General features: G+C 39.2%; 1 protein-coding gene across 9 annotated transcripts in view; it reads left to right on the plus strand.

Annotated features, from left to right (window-relative positions):
• The window catches only part of CLASP2 (cytoplasmic linker associated protein 2), a gene marked incomplete at its 5' end in the record, with an annotated part of 155946 nt that overhangs the window by 72928 nt on the left and 63936 nt on the right, over positions 1-19082 (plus strand). For all 9 annotated transcript variants that reach the window (XM_080934581.1, XM_080934585.1, XM_080934583.1 and 6 more), the window contains 10 exons: positions 532-611; positions 5925-6017; positions 8381-8526; positions 11746-11881; positions 12674-12744; positions 14328-14387; positions 15729-15806; positions 16515-16682; positions 17238-17293; positions 18020-18193. In XM_080934581.1, the coding sequence (XP_080790707.1) occupies positions 532-611; positions 5925-6017; positions 8381-8526; positions 11746-11881; positions 12674-12744; positions 14328-14387; positions 15729-15806; positions 16515-16682; positions 17238-17293; positions 18020-18193 (1062 nt within the window). The remainder of the gene's footprint in view (positions 1-531; positions 612-5924; positions 6018-8380; positions 8527-11745; positions 11882-12673; positions 12745-14327; positions 14388-15728; positions 15807-16514; positions 16683-17237; positions 17294-18019; positions 18194-19082) is intronic.

The raw sequence follows: 19082 nt of genomic DNA on the forward strand, positions 1-19082 counted from the left end.
TCTGTGTATAATAAACGAAGGTTTATATAATCAAATTTAATTCCAAAACCCTCATTTCTTTCACATGTGTTCCTAAACACAGCATCACATATAGATTTTGTTTCTGCTGTTTCAGATCCTTTTTTCAAATTTATTGTCATTTAAAGTTGCCAATTAATGATTAATTGGGGATTTTTGAGACAGCTTTCTACTGTGTCAGCCTTCCAAATGCCAGGGTTTCAACCTGAGCCACCATACCTGGCCCACCATTCAGTTTTTAAGTGTTCATCTTTCCCTTTTATTGTGTCCTTGCTAATGCATGGAATGGTCGTGGGCTTGAACTTACATTGTCACATCAGGAAGTAACTGACTACTACCATGTGCCTGGACTTTTCTGGAAGTTGTCCTGTTTTAAAACATTTTTGTATACATTGGAATATCCTTCAGAATTATGCTGTTATTCATATCAAATGGATCTTACACATTGTGTTTGTTGCTAAGATACTTAAAAATATACCTTAGAAAATCATTTTTTTTTATATATATTAACAGGTACTTCTAAAGAAGGAGGCGCTGGAGCAGTTGATGAAGATGATTTTATAAAAGCTTTTACAGATGTTCCTTCTATTCAGGTAAGGTTTCCAGGGAAGTGGTATCCCCCATGACATGGTCTCTGCCTCGTCATCTCCTTTTTTTTTTTTTTTTTTGTTTTTGTCTCTTTAGAAATTTTTATTTGTGGCACAACTTGATGGCTTGGGCCAGGCACTTTACAGTACAAGTCTGACAAGCTGAGTTTGACCCTGTATCTCACTTAATGGTAAAGGGAGGAGACCAGTTCCATAGTTGTCTTCTCTACAAACATCGTACACACCGAGGAGAGGAGATACGACAGGAAATCTAGTAGAATCTTTTTATCTGTCATAAGCAGTAGAACGAAATAGCTGTCTTTTAAAAATGCTCTGACCCTGGAGAAGTCACTGTAAGACAGTGATTGTTTTCTGTTATCTATAGAGTTATTTTTCGGACTGAGCTTTTTACAGCCTTTGCAGAACTTTGGTCACTGGACTGTCTCGGCACACCTGCAATGTCGAGAGTTTGTTGAGTACTGCAAACAATACACAGTAAGGACTAAAGTTGCAGGGTGTGATGTTTCCCTCACAAAACATATAGATTAGATTAGGGGCTTGGATATGAGGAATTTGTACCCAAAAGACAACTTTTGTGTAACAATCCATAAGTTGCTTTTTCAAGATGTTCAGTCCACAAGGTTGGATCTCCCTGCCAGCAAGGCCACAACTCATCTTTGAGTGAGCCTCTTTCTTCGGTCCACCCACATGGCCAAGAACACCAATTGTGCAGCATTTAGCTGGGTGGTGGTAGTGGTGCACGCTTTTAATCCCAGGTCTTGGGAGGCTGAGGCAGGAGGATATACAGAAAGAAAATTTTAAATGTTTAAAAAAGTTTCTCCTTAAATGAATGTATGAATGATATATTAGACATTATCAAGAAATTAATTATTGTCATAATTTGATTTTCAAATCAGTTTTTCAGTAAAGCTTAAATAAAATTGAAAGTACATTGCAATGTCAGATGTAAAGTTCATAGTTTTGACCCCCAGGGAATGTTTGGAGGCTGACAAACAGAGAAATGAAAGTTCTTCCCCTGGAGGAACTAAAGAAATGAAGGTGACATACGGTCAGTCATTTCATGTCCAGTGAACACTACGAGGTTATAGTAGTTGTGCAAATGGCCGTGGACCCAATGCTGTTTGTTGTACGTTTTTACAATGCTGTTTGTGACTGTCCCTCAGATGCTGTGTGAGTGGTTCATGTGTCCTTATTGCTGCTCATGTCCAGTTTGTTGCAACCTTTTGCTAATCTGTATTATGCTGCAGTGAGGGATTTGGTTCATAAGGTTTATCTATTTAATGCTTTGGGTTTTGTTGTTGTTTTTTGTTTTTTGAGAGGGTTTTTCTGTGTAGTCATGACTGTCCTAGAACTAGTTATGTAGACCAGACTGGCCTCAGATTATAGAGATGTACCTGCTTCTGCCTCCTGATTAAAGGTTTTAACCTTCTGCTGTGACTAAAGGCATGCTGTTTATATGATGTTAAATTGTATTTATTTGTAAGATGCTTTCATCTGCTTGCTCACTTTTAAAATACCATGTAATTCAGTATGGTCTTGAATTCCTGATCCTTCTTCCTCCAGTTCCCAAGCATACTGGGGTTGCAGGTGCCAATGCACCAGGCATCTCTAGGAGCTTCTTCAGGGGGTCATATGTGGGGAATTGCATAGCTATGGTTCCTTTGTTTCACTAGAGTTTGCTCTATAGGATGATTATACCACTCTAAGAAAGGTGTGACCAGATAACTCATTTTAAGAGCTTTTTGCTGTGGAAAAAATGTTTCTTTTCTATAAAAAAATGCTTTATCTTTCTTCTAAGGTTCTTACCAAAAAACAAGAGACAAAACAAAGAGACAGAGACAGAGAAAGAAAAGTGAAAATGTGCATTTCTTCACACTTTCCCTGTCTTTTCCTGCCTGTCAAAATGCTGCTTTTATCATGGATACTCCATGTTGAATGTAGTCTGGTAAAGGTTCTGGAGCTTTCTTTGCACGCTGCCTTACTCTGTGTGAGCTATTAGGCTCTCTCAAAGGAAAAGCTGTCCATACCTCCTCAGTGCCCATACTGTCATTAGAGTAGAGCTTTCCTGTCATTAACTCTTAGCGTAGCTGCTGGTGAGTCATCTGTGTTTGCTGTCCTCATTGTCCTGCACTGCTTCTGTGAGGCCTTGTCCTCTGGCCAGACCTTTCTGTTTCTTGTGCTGTTGGGGACATCTGTCTACCATCCCTAGGATCAGCTGCACTGGCTGTATGACCATCTTAAATTAGGAATTGTTAGTGTACAGTTAAGGGTATTATGAATAAATTTGGCTTTGCCAATGGTAAGCACGTGCCTGCTATTTCTACTCCGGATGTTGATATATTCTTTTTTCTTTCTTCTTTTACTTTCATTTAATGTTTTAAAATTAAAATATAATAAGTCTCTCTCCTTTGCTTTCCTCCCTTTAACCCCTTGTGCTGTCATTCAGCCTTCCTGTATTGACCCCCTTCTCATTCCCCTCCCCCTCTCAGTTAGCCTTCCTCCCTGTATCCCCTATTTTCTCCTTTATATTTGTGTGTGTGTGTGTGTGTGTGTGTGTGTGTGTGTGTGTGTGTGTGTGTGATGTTGGTGGTGGTGTTATTGTTTGGTTTTTGTTTGTTTGTTTGTTTGTTTGTTTGTTTGTTTGTTTGAGATAGGGTTTCTCTGTGTAGCCCTGGCTGATCTTGAGCTCTGTAGACTGAGCAGGCCTTGAACACACAGAGATCTGCCTTCCTCTGACTGGATTAAAGGCATGTGGCTCCACACCCGGCTGAAACATCAATCTTTTGACCCCCTCTCCACCTTCATTTTTGCGTTATCTATCTCACACTGCCTGCTCTTACAGGATGCTCTGCTGTGGATGCTCCAGGGCACAGGTGTCCTCAGCATTTATCTTTGCTACCTACCCAGGCTTTGATGCTGTAGCTTCTTACGATAACATTGTTTATAATGCATTGAAATCTTACAGTTTTGATTTTTAAATACTCCTTTTGCAAAAGCACAATTATGAATATTTCTAAACTTAACAATCTTTCTGTTTCATAGCCCAGAAAGTCTGAAGAAAGACAGTTACAGAGCACACAGCTCTTACCACATAACACAAGTGCTGGAGCAGACATCCATGCTGTTAGGTCATGCCCATGCTCTCTTGGAAATACTTGGTTTTTTGCAGCTATCAGAGGGCTGCCCTGCAATCACAGGACCATGGGTCATGGCTCGCCCTCACCCCAAACCAGTGCCTCCAGGTGTCTCCTTTGTTACTGAGATCACAGATGTCAGTGAGTTGAAGCCTCTGTTTTTTAGAGCTTTCTAGCTGTCTTTCAAACATCGCTGGCTTTCACTATTCAAAAAGAAGTTGATTAATAAGATGGCTTGCTAGATAAAGGAGCTTTCCCCAAACCTTCCAATCTGAAGTCCATCCCTGGAACCTGTATGGGTGCTTGCCTAGCATCACAAGGTCCTGGACTTGACCCCCAGAAGCCAGGGAAATAACAGACTGCATTGCATGTCTTCCAAACACTGCTCTTTTTTAGGTCCACGTCCTTTCCTGTGGAACTGTCTGTATTTGATACTTTTTCTTTAAAGACATTATTTAATTTTTTTTCATGCTAGCCATGGTGGTGCACACCTTTAACCTAACATTTTGAAGATGGAGGCAGGTGGATCTATGAGTTCAAAGTCAGTCTAAGATAACCAGGGCTCTGCTATATTTAACAGAGATATCCTATCTTGAAAAAGTTTTTTTTTTCATATAATGTATTGTCATTTTTCCCTGCCCTCTAAACCTTTCAACTTCCTATTCTTTTTCTCTCACTAAAAAAAAAAAAAAAAAAAAAAAAAATCAAAAACAATAAAAGCATACACAAAGGCATGGAGTTTATTTTGTGTTGAACAAACTATTCCTTCTAAGCACAAGTGCTGCCCTGGCATATAGTGACACACCCAGTGTCAGTCCTGAGTTGATTTGGGGACTCAAGAGATGGCTCTACAGTTAAGAGCATCTGCTTCTCTTGCAGAGGACCCAGGTTGTATTCCTAGCAACTGTGTGATGTCTCACCACCATCCTTAACTTCAGGTCTAGGGTGTCTAACAACAACTTCTGATCTCCACAGGTACCACGAATTCATGTGGTGCATGTGCATATGTGCAGGCAAAACATTGATACACATAAAATAATAAAATCTAAACATTGAAAAGTCTCTCTTTGTGTGTAAAGAAAGCTGTCCCAACAGCTATCAATCCCAAATAGTTTCTTTGTTGGGGGGTCCATTTGCATCTCCCCTTCTCTGTGCCTGCATTTGCTTCCATACATTTTTTTAGCTTCTAATCACTTACCATCCTCACAGCACCCAAAGCAACTGGTCTAATTGTTTTCTTTGTTCACAGTTTGTTATAATAGCCGTAAAACAGTGTTTCCCACTTTTCTCCCCTCCAGTCTGTTCAGATATGTTTCCTTTACAAATGGATTCTTCTTTCTTTGGTCAGTTAATATTATAGATAATTAAGGGTTATTCTGAACCCTATCTTCCTACTTGCATTTTGTGGCTTTATGACTTTTCAACAACATGGCTTTATCTAGCACCTGTATGTTGATTATATCTAATTTTACCTCTGAGCCAGACCTCTGCTGAGCATTAAAGTTGTTTTCTTTTAGGGGTCTGAGAGACATCTCAAATACAACCTGTCTAAAATCAGAATCACAGTTTCTCTTCTTAACATTTGACCTTCCAGTGTTCTTTATGTGGAAACCGTCATTCAGTCAGCTAGAGAAGTTAGAAACCAAGAGGTCATTCTACAACAGATTTCTAACCCAGTGTTCTTTGTATACCTAGGAGAGACATGAGGAGCCCAGGGGGAGATGAAAAATTATGGAGTTGCTGGAGTGAATTTTTGAGTTACTTTTTCCCTCTTTCATGGTTTAGAGACGGTCTTTACATTGTCTTTCAAGATAGCACCTTGTACTACAATTAGATGTGGTACATAACAATACATAGCAAATATATTTATTATAAAATGTTGCCAAAAGGACCTGTTTTAATTGAATTCTGTTTCCCCCTTTAGAGACACAGTGTAGCCAAGTGAGTTATGTGCTTAGTCTGTTTGGCACTAGCCACCTTTTTCAAATAGTTTTACAAAACTAAAGCATGTCTTTTAAATAATATTTTGTAGTAGTATATACATGCAGTTTTGGGGAAATTGCTTCTTTCTTTTCTCCATTGGAAGCATTGTGGAAGCATGTCTGAGGTGGTTCGTGTGGGGCAAGCAGCAAAGATGTTCTAATTTTAAATTCTTTCTTTTAAGATCTATTCTAGTCGAGAACTTGAAGAAACGTTAAATAAGATCAGGGAAATTCTGTCAGATGACAAACATGACTGGGACCAGCGTGCAAATGCGGTAAGTTCTCACTCTTATCCCTGTCTTCTTAGCAGTGTTCCTGTTCAAAACTTGAAGAGAACATGCACTCAGCTGTGGTACAGCTGAGAGTGATCATAAGTCAACATCTGATGGGTAACATTTCTCTGTGGGAAACATGGCTGTAATAGGCATTATTGGCTTTAGAATGATTTTTCTTCTTCTGTTTTTGCTGATTATGTCAGTGTGTCCCACAGCCCGGTAGCCTGTCTCCTTGGTGTGTGAGGTTGAGAGCGCCCTGGCCTGGCCTCTGGAGTCACCTAGCTGCTTATCATCAGCACCAATGTCAGTGTGCCCTGAGTCATGAGGACTTTGCAGAGAAGAGATTGGCTTCTCCTGTGGGCTCAGGATTTGTTCAACATTTACATAATTTTGCAGCAATGTGGATGACAGGAATTTTGGTCATCCTTGAGCTATGAATAGTTTATTTATTGTAGATTCCTTGAAGAAAGTATTAGATGAATTTTAAAATACTGTTTGTGTTGACATCAGTTCTGTTGTCAACTGTGATGTCACTTTTGTCAGATGACAGTGAGTACCTCAGTATCCCCAAGGCCAGGAAATGGCCAGTTTGAAGATACTTGTGCTCTCAAAGCTTTCAGTTCGACGAATCACGTACCTACCTGACAATTCGTGCTTTTATGACATTATGCAATACAGACGGCTTTTCATCTCTGTGTTTAGAAGTCTGTATTTTTGAATGCTTAACATATTGTTCTTAAACACAAAAAATAGTGCTCTGACTTTATATATGATTTTTATTTACTTTTCAAGTTCTACATCACACATAAATCTCAATTTAAAAAGCAAAACAACCTTTTCTTTGATAACTTATGGAGAAACATCACAGATTAAAATAAAAGACATGAACTTGGACCTGAGGGATTTTTGTCTTCCTTTGAAAGTTGCCATTCATAAATAGTCTGAATGGCTTTTGGAGTAGACATGTTCTCTGTGCATTCAGATGTGTGAGAACATGAACATAATACTCTTCGATCCTTTATTACAGCAGGCCATGCTTACTCCCTTGCTCTCGTTTACTTAACGAATTGTACCTGTGCAGTATGCTTGGGTGTACCTGTACATCTGAGCGTGGATTGGTTGCTCAGATATTTACCGAATGCTGATTGATATGTACATACATTCTTTAGTTTGATATATGTATGTGTAACTCATTCAACTCATTCTTATTTGACCATTATGCAGATTTTTAAGGTTTTTTTTTTTCTTTTTTCATTGTAATGATAGGAGAGGGTGTTTTTGTTTGTTTATTTAGATAGGATCTTTCTGGTATCCTTGCTTGTCTTGCTGTGTAAAGGAACAACAACTCAGAGAGAGAGAGAGAGACAGAGACAGACAGAGAGACAGAGGATTGGCATACCCCTGCCCCCTGACTATGGGATTAAATCAGTCACTACCAGGCTCAGCTTTAATGATGTAGTAAATGTCCTTCTGCTTCCTTTTTTCCCTTGATATGATATTAATAAGTATTCCATCACTGAACTGAGAACAATTGTTTGAATGGGCTGGAGAACTTACATGTGGATTGTTGGTAAAGAGTACACTTAGTTTTATTACAGTTGATGAGTGAGGTTTTAGTTTTTCTCAGTTTTACTCAGGCTTTTTTGTGAGCGAGTATTTTCTCTCTGGTGTACTGGATGCTATATGGTTTATATGGTTTCCACCCGTCTCATGTACAGATAATAGTGTTCTTCCACTTCGGCTTCCCTCTCAGTAGTGCAGATGAACACAGGTTTATCTGTTTACTTTACCCAATATATTATTACCTTTTCTTGTTCTCTCTTTATTTTCATTTCTTATGTATTGATTGTGTCGTACTTGCTTAGCATGTGTGAGACCTTGGGTTTGAGCTTAAACACTCTCACAAACACACGCACACACACACACACACACACACACACACAGCAGGGGAGGGAGAAGGGAAGGCAGGGATATGACATTAATAGGTAATGACAGTGCTTGTCCAGTGCTGTGAATGTACTCAAACACCACCAACTAAATACTTTAAAATGGTATGTTTCAATGTTAAATACATTTTACTGTGCTTTGAAAAAGAATGATTAAAAAATTTAAATTTACTTTACTCTGTTCCATGTGGAATTAAACTTGTAATGCTGCTTTTCCAGAAAGCTTTTTGTTGTTTTATATGTTTATTTACATGGTACATTCAATGTGACTATATTTTATGAATTTAGTTATGTAAATTTAATTAAACCCATATAGTTCATTTTAAGGAAAAACCTTTAGGTGTTTAGATGATGTAATTTGGATACCTTTTCTGTAGAATATCAACTTTTATATCAATAATGAAATTTCTCTTTTAGCTTAAGAAAATCAGATCACTACTTGTTGCTGGAGCTGCACAGTATGATTGCTTTTTCCAGCATTTACGTTTGTTGGATGGAGCACTTAAACTGTCCGCTAAGGACCTCAGATCCCAGGTGGTCAGAGAAGCTTGCATCACTGTTGCGTAAGTATGTCTCTCTTGGGCTGAGGGCTTTTGTTTGTTTTCTACTCAGGGTCTTACTACAAAGCCCTGGCTGTTTGGGAACTCACCATATAAACTAGGCAGAAATCTGCCTTCTTCAGCTTTGCCAAGTGCTAGGATGAGAGAGATATACCACCATATCTGGAATACTATTTAATTTTTTCTGAATGAATGTACAACTCATTAAATCAGAGTTTATTAAATAAAGCAGTAACAGGATCACTTTCAAAGAAGTTGGTATATGAACCCCAAAATAATTTGTATTATATGTACAAATGTAATTATTTTGATGTTATTTCTTTTTTGTTAATTTTAAAATTTTTTGTTGTTGTTGGGATTATGGCACTGTGATAAAGTACCTGCTTACCATATGTGAGGCCATGGATTGAGATCCTAGCACCAGATGACAGATGTCTTCCATAGTCTTTATACCAACTATAAACTGTGTAGGGGAAAAAAATGAATGGGTCTGGAATTAGCTGTACTCACTTTTCTTCATTCTTAATTTGGCTATTAAGTGCTCCATTTCTGATATCTTAACAAATTAGAATTTTAACCATTAATTCATCAAAATCTATTTATATATTGTCTTTCCCTGAGATCCTAATTACCACTGAGCACTGCTGTTTCATAGATGGATATCAATGCATCTTTTGAAGACAGGGTACCCTGAGGAACCTGCAGTACATTATCTGGTTACTGTTGTGTTACTGTCCTCAGAAAAAAAAGGAGATATAAAAATTATAAGGATTTCAAGAAGAGGAAGGAAGTGCCAGGTGACATAATTATCTTGTGCAGGGTACTCTGTGAATGACTTGTAATGAAGGGATGTTAGCAAGGTTGCCCTGTGAAGCCAGTATAGAAAAGTGATACTGTATCTTTATAAAACAAACAAAACAAAAATTAATAAATGTTACCTTAAAATATACTTAAGAATCAATAAGATGGTTCAGTGGCTGAGAGCATTTTTTGCCAAGCCTGGCAAGCTGAGTTCAGTTCCCTGGACAGCAGGAGAAAACTAATCCATTCATGTCTATTGTCCCCAGACTGGCTTGCATGCCATTGAATTTTTCCATACACAAAAGAAGAAAATAACTGTAGGGCTGGAGAGATGGCTCAGCTGTTATGTTAAGAGCAATGGCTACTCTTCCAGAGGTCCTGAGTTCAATTCCCAGCTACCACTTGGTGGCTTACAGCCATCTGTAATGGGATCTGATGCCCTCTTCTGGTGTGTCTGGAGACAGCTACAGTGTGCTCATAAGTAATTTAAATCTTTAAAAACACACACACACACACACACACACACACACACACACACACACACACACAACCTAACAGAGTAGTGTGGTCATAGCTATACTGACTTGCCACTACCTTAGAGATGTAGTGGTAGGTGTAGGAAGTCAGTCTCACTAAATTAGGAATATAGAGAGCAAGGGTCAGAAGGTAGGCTAGCCAAGTATGCAGAACAGTGAAGAAAAGAGACACACAGCCAAAGAACTGTAGAAATTTATGTTATCCTGAGCCTAGCTTAATACCGATTCATTCACATGAAAGCTACAACATCCTGAAAAGTAGGGAGAAAAACAAAACAAACAAAAAAAAAAAAAAACCCAACAACATTGCTACCAACCCTGAGGCAAACCCCAAATCTCAGGGCTCATTCAGGAAAATGTTCAAACTTGACGTACCCAGAATCTTCATCAGTGCACAGTACATTCAGCAGAGACCCCAGAAAAGCTGCTGTACAGGATCTGTCCTAAACCTCTTGCTGTAGGTCTTTCCTCTTTCAGCAAGCTTCTCAAAGTCGATTCCTGTGTGTATCACCTGCCCACTGGAACAGAGCTCACACTTCTCAGAGGAAGACACTAGACTTATGGGACTGAGAGGTTGGGAAACTGACTTTGTGGCTGAACACTGGAACATAGGTCTAAGTCTGTAGTACCTCTCTGAATCAAGGACCTACATTTTTGGCATAACTGTATCCCAACCAAGTGTTTCAAATAAGATAGTAAACTCCTGAGCACAGTGAAACGTGTGTGATTCCAGCACTTGGCAGGGGAAATAGGAGGGTCCAGAGTTAAAGATTATCCTTGGCTATGAGTGAGTTCAGGGCCTGTATGGGCTACATGAAGACCTTATCTCTGAAAAATAAAAGATTAATCAAGTAAAGGTTCTATATAAGTAGAAATTGACAAATATCACAAACATTGTCAAGGCTGTTAGTCACTATGATTTCTTTTCTAAGTGTTTTAACTGAGGCTACTCAGGGTTCAGAGGGAGAGCTCAGTGGGTAAGCTGCTTGCTATGCAAGCATTGGGGTTGTGGTGTGCCCTTCTAATCTCAGCCCTGGGGAGATAGAGACAGGAAGAGTTCCAGACTCATTGGCCAGCCAGCCAATGTGTAGCTTAGTTGGTGGTTCCAGGCTAATGAGGGAGAATGGATGGTACTCCTGAGGATCATACTGCACTGGTCCTCCATACTGTGCTCACATTTGCATATGTGCACACAGACGGTGCGGGAGGAAGAGGAGAGTGTTGCTTAATTACAAATGTCCTTAAGATTAGTGAATTTTAGGAACTACCAGAGTTGTATTTTTAGTTGTGGATACTTAAAATTCAGCCCCAGCAATACCAGATTTGTGACTCCTGCCCCTCCAAAAACAGCAAATTGCTCAATTAATCAAAATAGGTAATGTTTTGCAAAACATTGATTTGAGTAAGATTTGGAAGTTAAAAAGAGTTAAATATTTTGGACTTTAGGTTGTTGGAGCATCAAAATGGAAATATATTACACAGACCCACAATCAGAGTTATAATTTTACTTAATGTTTACTTAGAATGCATAGTTCTGTTCTGGGATTCATAACATGTGATCTACACAGAGACAGATAAAATGCCACAGTTTGCCTTTGGACTGCTAGTTATTAGGAAAAAGAAAAGGCATAGTACCCGGAAGTGGAGTCAGCTCATGGCAGAAGCATGGGGAGAAGCCTTGGCCTTGCACTCTGGTACCTCATCAGCCAGGCATGTGGTGCACACCTGTAATATCAGCACCTAGAATGTGGAGGCAGGAGGATCAGAAGTTCAAAGCCATCTTTGGCTATATATCAAATCTGAGGTTATCGATAAGATATAAAAGTCTTTCTTAAATAAGTCTTTCTGTATTTAATATTAAAGTGGTTTTTGTGTTTCTTTGTAGCCACCTTTCAACAGTTTTGGGAAACAAGTTTGATCACGGCGCTGAAGCCATCGTACCCACGCTTTTTAATCTTGTCCCCAATAGTGCAAAAGTCATGGCAACTTCTGGATGTGCAGCAATCAGATTTATTATTCGGGTAGGTTCCTTACACACTCCCTCCCCATACATGTTCTTAACCAAGTCATATTATTGCTGTTTTTACCTGTAAAGGAAAGAAATTACTTTTAAATTATGTTTCTGATAACAAAAGCAATGCAGTTATTATAGAGCATGTGAATACAGAAGACTACAGAGTATCCTCATCTGAATATAGGACATATGCACACATGCAGGTGCCGTGTGCACTTCTGTTTGTAACTGTAGACGTTGCAAGTAGTGACAGAAACAGCACATTCTTAGTGTGGGATACCAGGTACGTAGAGATCCTAAAACATCAGAAACAGAGTGCTTACCGGCTAAATTAAGAATGAGAAAAGTGAGCATAGCCACAACCGAAGTGAGAGATATTTATGCTGAAGTTCTGTATTCACGATGAGCACTAACCTCACTACAGAAGAGCAGAATTAGAAATTGGAGAACGTTATCTGTTACTGAATCTCAGAACTGTGAGAATGAGTCACTGCTTGTAGCACACTGTCACAGTGGTCAGCGCAGTGCACTGTGGTCACCATCAGTCGTTTGTTTTGCCCACAGACTTCACAGGTCTTTTGTGCCTATGAACAGTTTGTCTTCATTACGTATTGGCAACTTGACAATTGTCTCTTAAAAACCATCCCGCCCCCATTATTGCTCTGATTATTTGGGTTGCTTTAGATCTGATTTACAGCTTTTTCTCTGGCTGTCCCATAGCTAAGCCCTAAAGTGTAAATAATAAAAGTGCGATGTGGCGTGTGCAGCATTTCACACTTTTTTAAAATACCTTTTTCAGCATACCCATGTACCCCGACTTATACCTTTAATAACAAGCAACTGCACATCAAAGTCAGTTCCTGTGAGGAGGTAAGTTTTAGGGGGAAAGGGTTTTTAGTATTAATTCTACCATTAGGTAATTCATTTCATTCTGAGCTTAATTTAACAATTAGTTATAACTTCTTAATACCCTTTTCATTAAAACCATGATATAATTTTTCAAATTTGTTTACCTTTACTCCTGAGTGTGTGTGTGTGTGTGTGTGTGTGTGTGTGTGTGTGTGTGCGAGCGTGCAAAAGTATACTGGTGGAAGTCAGAAGACAGCTTTCAAGAATCAGTTCTCTTTTTTAACTGTGTGTATCCTGGCACTCAACGTCAGGATGCCAGGCTGGTTGTGAGCACTCTTACTTGCCGAGCCGTCTCCCTAGCCCATGATACAAGCTTTTAAACCACATGCCATTTAAGGGAAAATGGATAAAACAACTGCTGTGAACACTCACGTTTCTCAGCTTTATCACTTAAGCTGTGGCTTACTTAGTTCACTGGTTATCTTGTTTTCTAGAGTATAGAGTTAGAAATAGCTGGAATTCTACACATATATCTCAGTGTATATGTAAATTATGAGACTAATAAGTTTATCCCATAGATTGTACATTGAACATGAAGAGTTCATAATTCTGTTTGTTAGGAGACAGGAAATAGATAAATCAACTTTGTTGGTCCCTTTTTTTTTTCTTCATGGTTTTTAGAAACATTCATTTATTTTGAAAGAAGGCCTTTCAGTATAGCCAGGCTGGCTGTGACCTTAGCATTGTTCTGTTTTTGGTCCTCAACTGCAAAAATTTTAGCCTGTGCACCACCACAACTACCTTGATTTCTTCAAAAAATATTGCCATCAGTGATTAGGACCTGTAAGCTAATGGTGTACATCTGTGGTAGAGCATTTGCCTAACACTCGTGGGTCAGAGCCATGGTGTACGGAAAGTACTTGTGTTTTAGGTCCAGTATTTGTGCATTGAATATTGGAGAGCAATCATTTTGTCATTGGACAATGGCTGAATAAGGCATTATGTCCTTTATGTGACGTAAAAATGTTAGGCCAGTTGTGTAGTCACCGCTTTGAAATCTTCAGGAGTGAGAAAATAGTAGCCCATAGCTGAGACCTGGCTAACAGCTCATTTACCCAAACCCTACACACGAAGAACAAAATGGCTGAAGTTGAGAACTAAGGGTTTAGGAGAAAATACATGTGACTTCGTTTTAAAGTTCTGTGTGCACATATTTAAGTAGAAGCAAAAGTTCTGCACTGTTATGTACTTTTCACTGCATATTCCTGATGTGTGTGATGTGAGTCGGGGTTACGTAGCACATATGAAGTCTGAGGACTGATTTGTAGTCTGTTCTCGAATTCCACTTTGATGTGTGCCTCCCTCTTTCTGGGCTCCATTATTTGTATTTAACAAGTTTTGAAGTTAAATTATAGGGTTCAAATTCTCTCTAAGCTATCTAGCATAATAATAGTTTAACCCTTTAAGTTTGTTTTTGTTTTTCTGATTAAGATAATCTGAAAATAATTCTTGTGTGTTTAATTCACAGGCAAAATGAAGTACTTTGAAAGAAAGTGAGTGTATGTCTCCGTATGTTTAATTGTAATTTAACATTTATTTTTCAGACGTTCATTTGAATTTTTAGATTTGCTGCTGCAAGAGTGGCAGACCCATTCACTGGAAAGGTAAGTATCCACCTATGCAAACACACATACTTTCAGTCTCTTTCGTGGCGGCAGGCATACAGAGGGTGCTGTTTTATATTCTGTCGCATTTGTCTAGAGATGTTTGTCCCTGTTTGTCTTCCTTAGAGCGCTGTGCTCCTCCTGTGCATTCAGGTTCGGTGGGTTGGGTGACAGCCCCTTATGTAGGCTAGGTTATGTATGATCCTCCGCATTGCATTGGGTAACATTTTACAAAGCACGTTTGAGGTAAGTTTCATGAGCTGCAGTCTTGAAAAGGGCTTCCTGTTTAAAGTAAGAGAATTTTTTTCTTTTTTTCTTTTTTTTGAAAAGAAATTTGTTGGACCATTTTTCCACACTACCTGAGCATGCCACAGGACAGGATGTGTTGTAATTCTGAGATGAAGGGAAGTATGAACTGTTCATTGGCTCTTTACAGGGCTGCGTGTATACTATTCCATGCCACTTTTCAGTTTTTAAGCTTCAGCAATAACCTACATTTTTATTGAATATATTGCTGCTTTGTATTTTTAATGGAATTCTCCACATTTATTTTTAATTAAAAAAAGTTATTTGTGTAGGTATGGCAGTGTGAGTACCCTAATAAATCAAAGGTGTCAGATACCCTGAGAATGGGATGTAGGCATCTCGTAGCTACCTAACGTGGGAGCTGGCGACAAACTCCAGTAAGCACAGTGTGTGGGGGGGAATCATCACAAAATGAAGAACTGCACTAAAGGGTGGAAGTATTAGGAAGGTTGAGACCAACTGCATTAGATCAGACATGTAGCAAATCGTTTTCTGCAGTTGGGATAGTAAGGAACCTATACAGGCTTTTCACCATCGACTTTATCATTGTTAAATTTAAATACTGCATATTTATTTACCTGTTGTCAGCATTCTGTAACATTACTTACTCAAACCTGAGAGTATCAGAAGGAAGCAGTAAATGGGTGTGCTGTGCAGGGAAGACTGTTAGAAGATCCTCTAATCTTTGACCAGACCAGACCTGCAATCCCAGCTAGTGGAGATAAAACATAAGTCAGGTTGGCCAGGCTGCATAGAAAGACCCATCTCAATAAGAAAGGAGAGAAAAGATGTGGTATTGCACACTCGTAACCTCAGCACTCTGGAGGCTGATGGAGGAAGATTGTGAGTTCAAGACCATCCTGGACTATGTGGCCGATGTTGGGTGGGGATGTTACAGTCTTAATTAGTTATTTTGCTAATTAATCTTTCAATTTTCTCTCTCCTTTGGGATAGATGTGTATTATATAGGAATAACTATTATATGTAGTGAAGTACAATATGAAATATTAATGTAAAGATGCCTTTATTGTGTAGGCATGCAGCTGTTTTGGTTGAAACTATTAAGAAGGGAATTCATGACGCTGATGCTGAGGCCAGAGTGGAGGCAAGAAAGTAAGTCTGTACAATTTTGTGACAGTGTACTTAAACATATTTAAGGACTTATGTTGAGAGGTTTCCCAATTACTCTGTTTGACTAACTCTCCAACAAGAGTGAAGTGCATTTTATCCACTAACTCTGCGCTAGACATGTCATAACTGACCTCCAGTTGTGATCAGGACAATCATCATTGTTCCCCTTCCATCAGACTGGGCAGCTTTGATCGTCAATAAGAAAACTGAGTTTATTGAGTAGATACTATGCATCTGATACTAAGTAAGGCTCTTGGTACACCATACCCCGTTTTGAGACAGGTTCTCACTTTGTAGCCTTGGCTAACCTGGAATTTACTATGTATACCTGGCTGGCCTTGAATGCACAGAGATCTGACTCCCTCTGCCTCCTGAGCACTGGTATTGAAGACATGTGCCACCACAGCTAGACTATCTTTAACTTCTTAATCTGAACTTAACTTCAAGATGGTACTGTCTCCATAGCTGCGTCTGGAGTTTGAGATGGGGATCACTCAGAGACACATAAGCTTTAAGTGGCCACATCCAGGCTGTGAACTGAGGTCTGTTTTTCTCAAAACCTGCAATTTTTCCACTGGGATTTGTTGAATTTACACAGTCTTTACCGACACGGAGACTGCATTAAACATGTGAGTCTGTGTTCCTGTAGTCATGACCAGCCGTCATCGATGTCCTTTTCTTTCTTTACAGGACATACATGGGTCTTAGAAACCACTTTCCTGGTGAAGCTGAAACATTGTACAACTCCCTTGAGCCATCATATCAGAAAAGTCTTCAAACTTACTTAAAGAGTTCTGGAAGTATAGCTTCTCTTCCACAGTCAGACAGGTCTTCGTCGAGCTCACAAGAAAGTCTCAAGTAAGGTCATATGCTTGGGAGCTCACATGTTCCTCTCCCCAACTCCTTCACATGAATAGCTTGCATCGACTAAGACCTTGAAAATATGGTGACCTGGTTGTTAATTTCTTTGGTCTATGGTTAGGGTTAATGAGTCACATTTTGTTTCTGTATGTAAGTGTGTGGGGAACTTGACTTGTGTGTGTTTGTTGGTACCATAAAATACTTGATGTAGTCAGTAGTACTGTTTCCAGGATATGACATTGGAGGAATCGCATGAGACTAGACCGGGTGTGCCAAGTTGCCCGCATGCTAGTAAGAACCATGCTGTCTCTTTCTTCAGGGTGCAAGTGGTTGATTGTGCTGACCTTGAGTTGTCTGTGTGCTGAAGAGCAGAGTGAATAATATGACCTGGTCTCCGTTTGTTCAATGCCAGCTATTTTGCTTTATAGCTAATTCTTGAAAACAACTGTTTTTAAAGAAAAAAAGTCTCAACTTTCTTGACAGCTACTATTTCATTCTTATCCGAATGATCAACCAAGTCTGTTACTAAAAACATTTCTTTTTACTTTCCAGTCGTCCCTTTTCATCTAAGTGGTCAACAGCAAATCCTTCAACTGTAGCTGGAAGAGGTAATTACTTCTTTGAGTAAGAGTTACAGCTGACTTTGTCTCTGAGCAGTAGGGTTTAAAGTGTCAAGGTGATCCCCAGTGTCACAAATTGTGGGTGCACACTGTGCCTCTGGACATGGATAGAAGCTGAGGCTTTGGGAAGCAGCTTAGGTTTTAGTGACCCACTGTGTCTTCTTGTGTTTCATTGCTTTAGGATGTGGGCTAAGACTTCACAACTATTACTGAGGTTTAGCTCATAATATGTCCAGACTCTTTTAAAACTGAAGCTAAATTTCAGTTTAATGACTTGGCTCAGAATTCCTAAGAGGAACAAAACTCCACTAATTTTTCAATATTCCTATTCCTAGACTAACTTTTCTTGCATTTTCTAATAGTAAAGAATAATAATACTCTCATGTATTTTTAGAGTTTTATTTCCACAAATCAGTCTAAACATACCTCTTCTGGTAAGATCTATCAATTTATAACCAAAAGTCACCTCCCTTTTTTTTTCACAAGAGAAAAATGAAGCAAAGAACTATTCAAGATTGCCGAAGAAAACTGTTTTATCGTAACTAATACTGAACACTCTGACTTTAAAGTGACATTATGGTGCTGTCCACTTGGCCACTGCTGCCTGTGGACTGTGTGTTTCCACAGATGGCAAGTTCACGATGATTTCGAGTTTGAATATCTTCATTTTCTTTGCAGTCATTTAAATAACACAGGGCAATTTGTTTTCTGTAGTTTCGGTGGGAGGTAGCAAAGCCACCCCCCTTCCGGGAAGCCTGCAGCGTTCTCGAAGTGACATTGATGTGAATGCCGCCGCCGGCGCCAAGGCGCATCATGCTGCTGGACAGGCTGTTCGAAGTGGCCGTTTAGGTGCAGGTGCCCTGAATCCAGGTTCCTACGCATCACTAGGTAAGACAGTTCATCCCCGAGCTCTCAGGGAAGACAGTGAGATGCCATACTCTTTTCTGGCTCATTCTTGCTTGTTTGGAATGACCTGTGTACTCGTCAGCCACCTGGTCTTGGCTTGTCTCCATTGTTTTCCTCCTCATCTTGATCACAGACACACTGTTGTTTATTCCATGATTGCCTATAGACTTTTCATAACTGCACTAAAGACACACCTACCCAGGGGTTAATGAGGGAAGGCACGCACAGGCTTTGTAAACAGCTGCTCAGTTTCCTTGGTCTTATTTTTATTCCTTTACCTTTGAGGAGAAAGAAGAACTATAAAGGGCTTCTGTGTCTAATCAAAACTTAGGCATACTACATTCCAAATGCTGTTCAGAGGTTTTTTTGGTTTTTTCTCTGTGTGTTTTAAAGAAGTTTAAGGCTGGTTGTCCATGTTGAGTCTCTGATGCGCTTGTGTAGTGTAAAATACCAAGCAGATGGGTTGTAGCTATACAATAAAGGGCACATAGAGATCTGGGGTTTGGTGAGTGCTAGAATGGCAGTGTTTCACAATGGTGAAGTAAGGATAGATCGTCAGTGCGAGGTGTTGAGAAAGTATTGCACAGTTTTTGTAAGTTACAACCTGTTACACACCATGGTACAATACATCCCAGATGACCAGACTCTTCAACAAAATTCTAAGACAATTTATTGAAAATGCAACAGATAAGAGCTCACCTAATCTCACATCACTGAAAAAATTTCTAAATATAAATAAACTGTGGTCTTAAGTCTAATATGAAAATATAAATTTGGAGACAGTTTTTGCCACACTTCTCAAAAAATGCTAATAAAAAGGTATAAATAGATCATAAAAATAAAATACATATCAAACTTGCCTGCAAACATC

This window comes from Micromys minutus, assembly GCF_963924665.1.
Source record: "Micromys minutus genome assembly, chromosome: 21".
NCBI classification, from domain to species: Eukaryota; Metazoa; Chordata; class Mammalia; order Rodentia; family Muridae; genus Micromys; species Micromys minutus.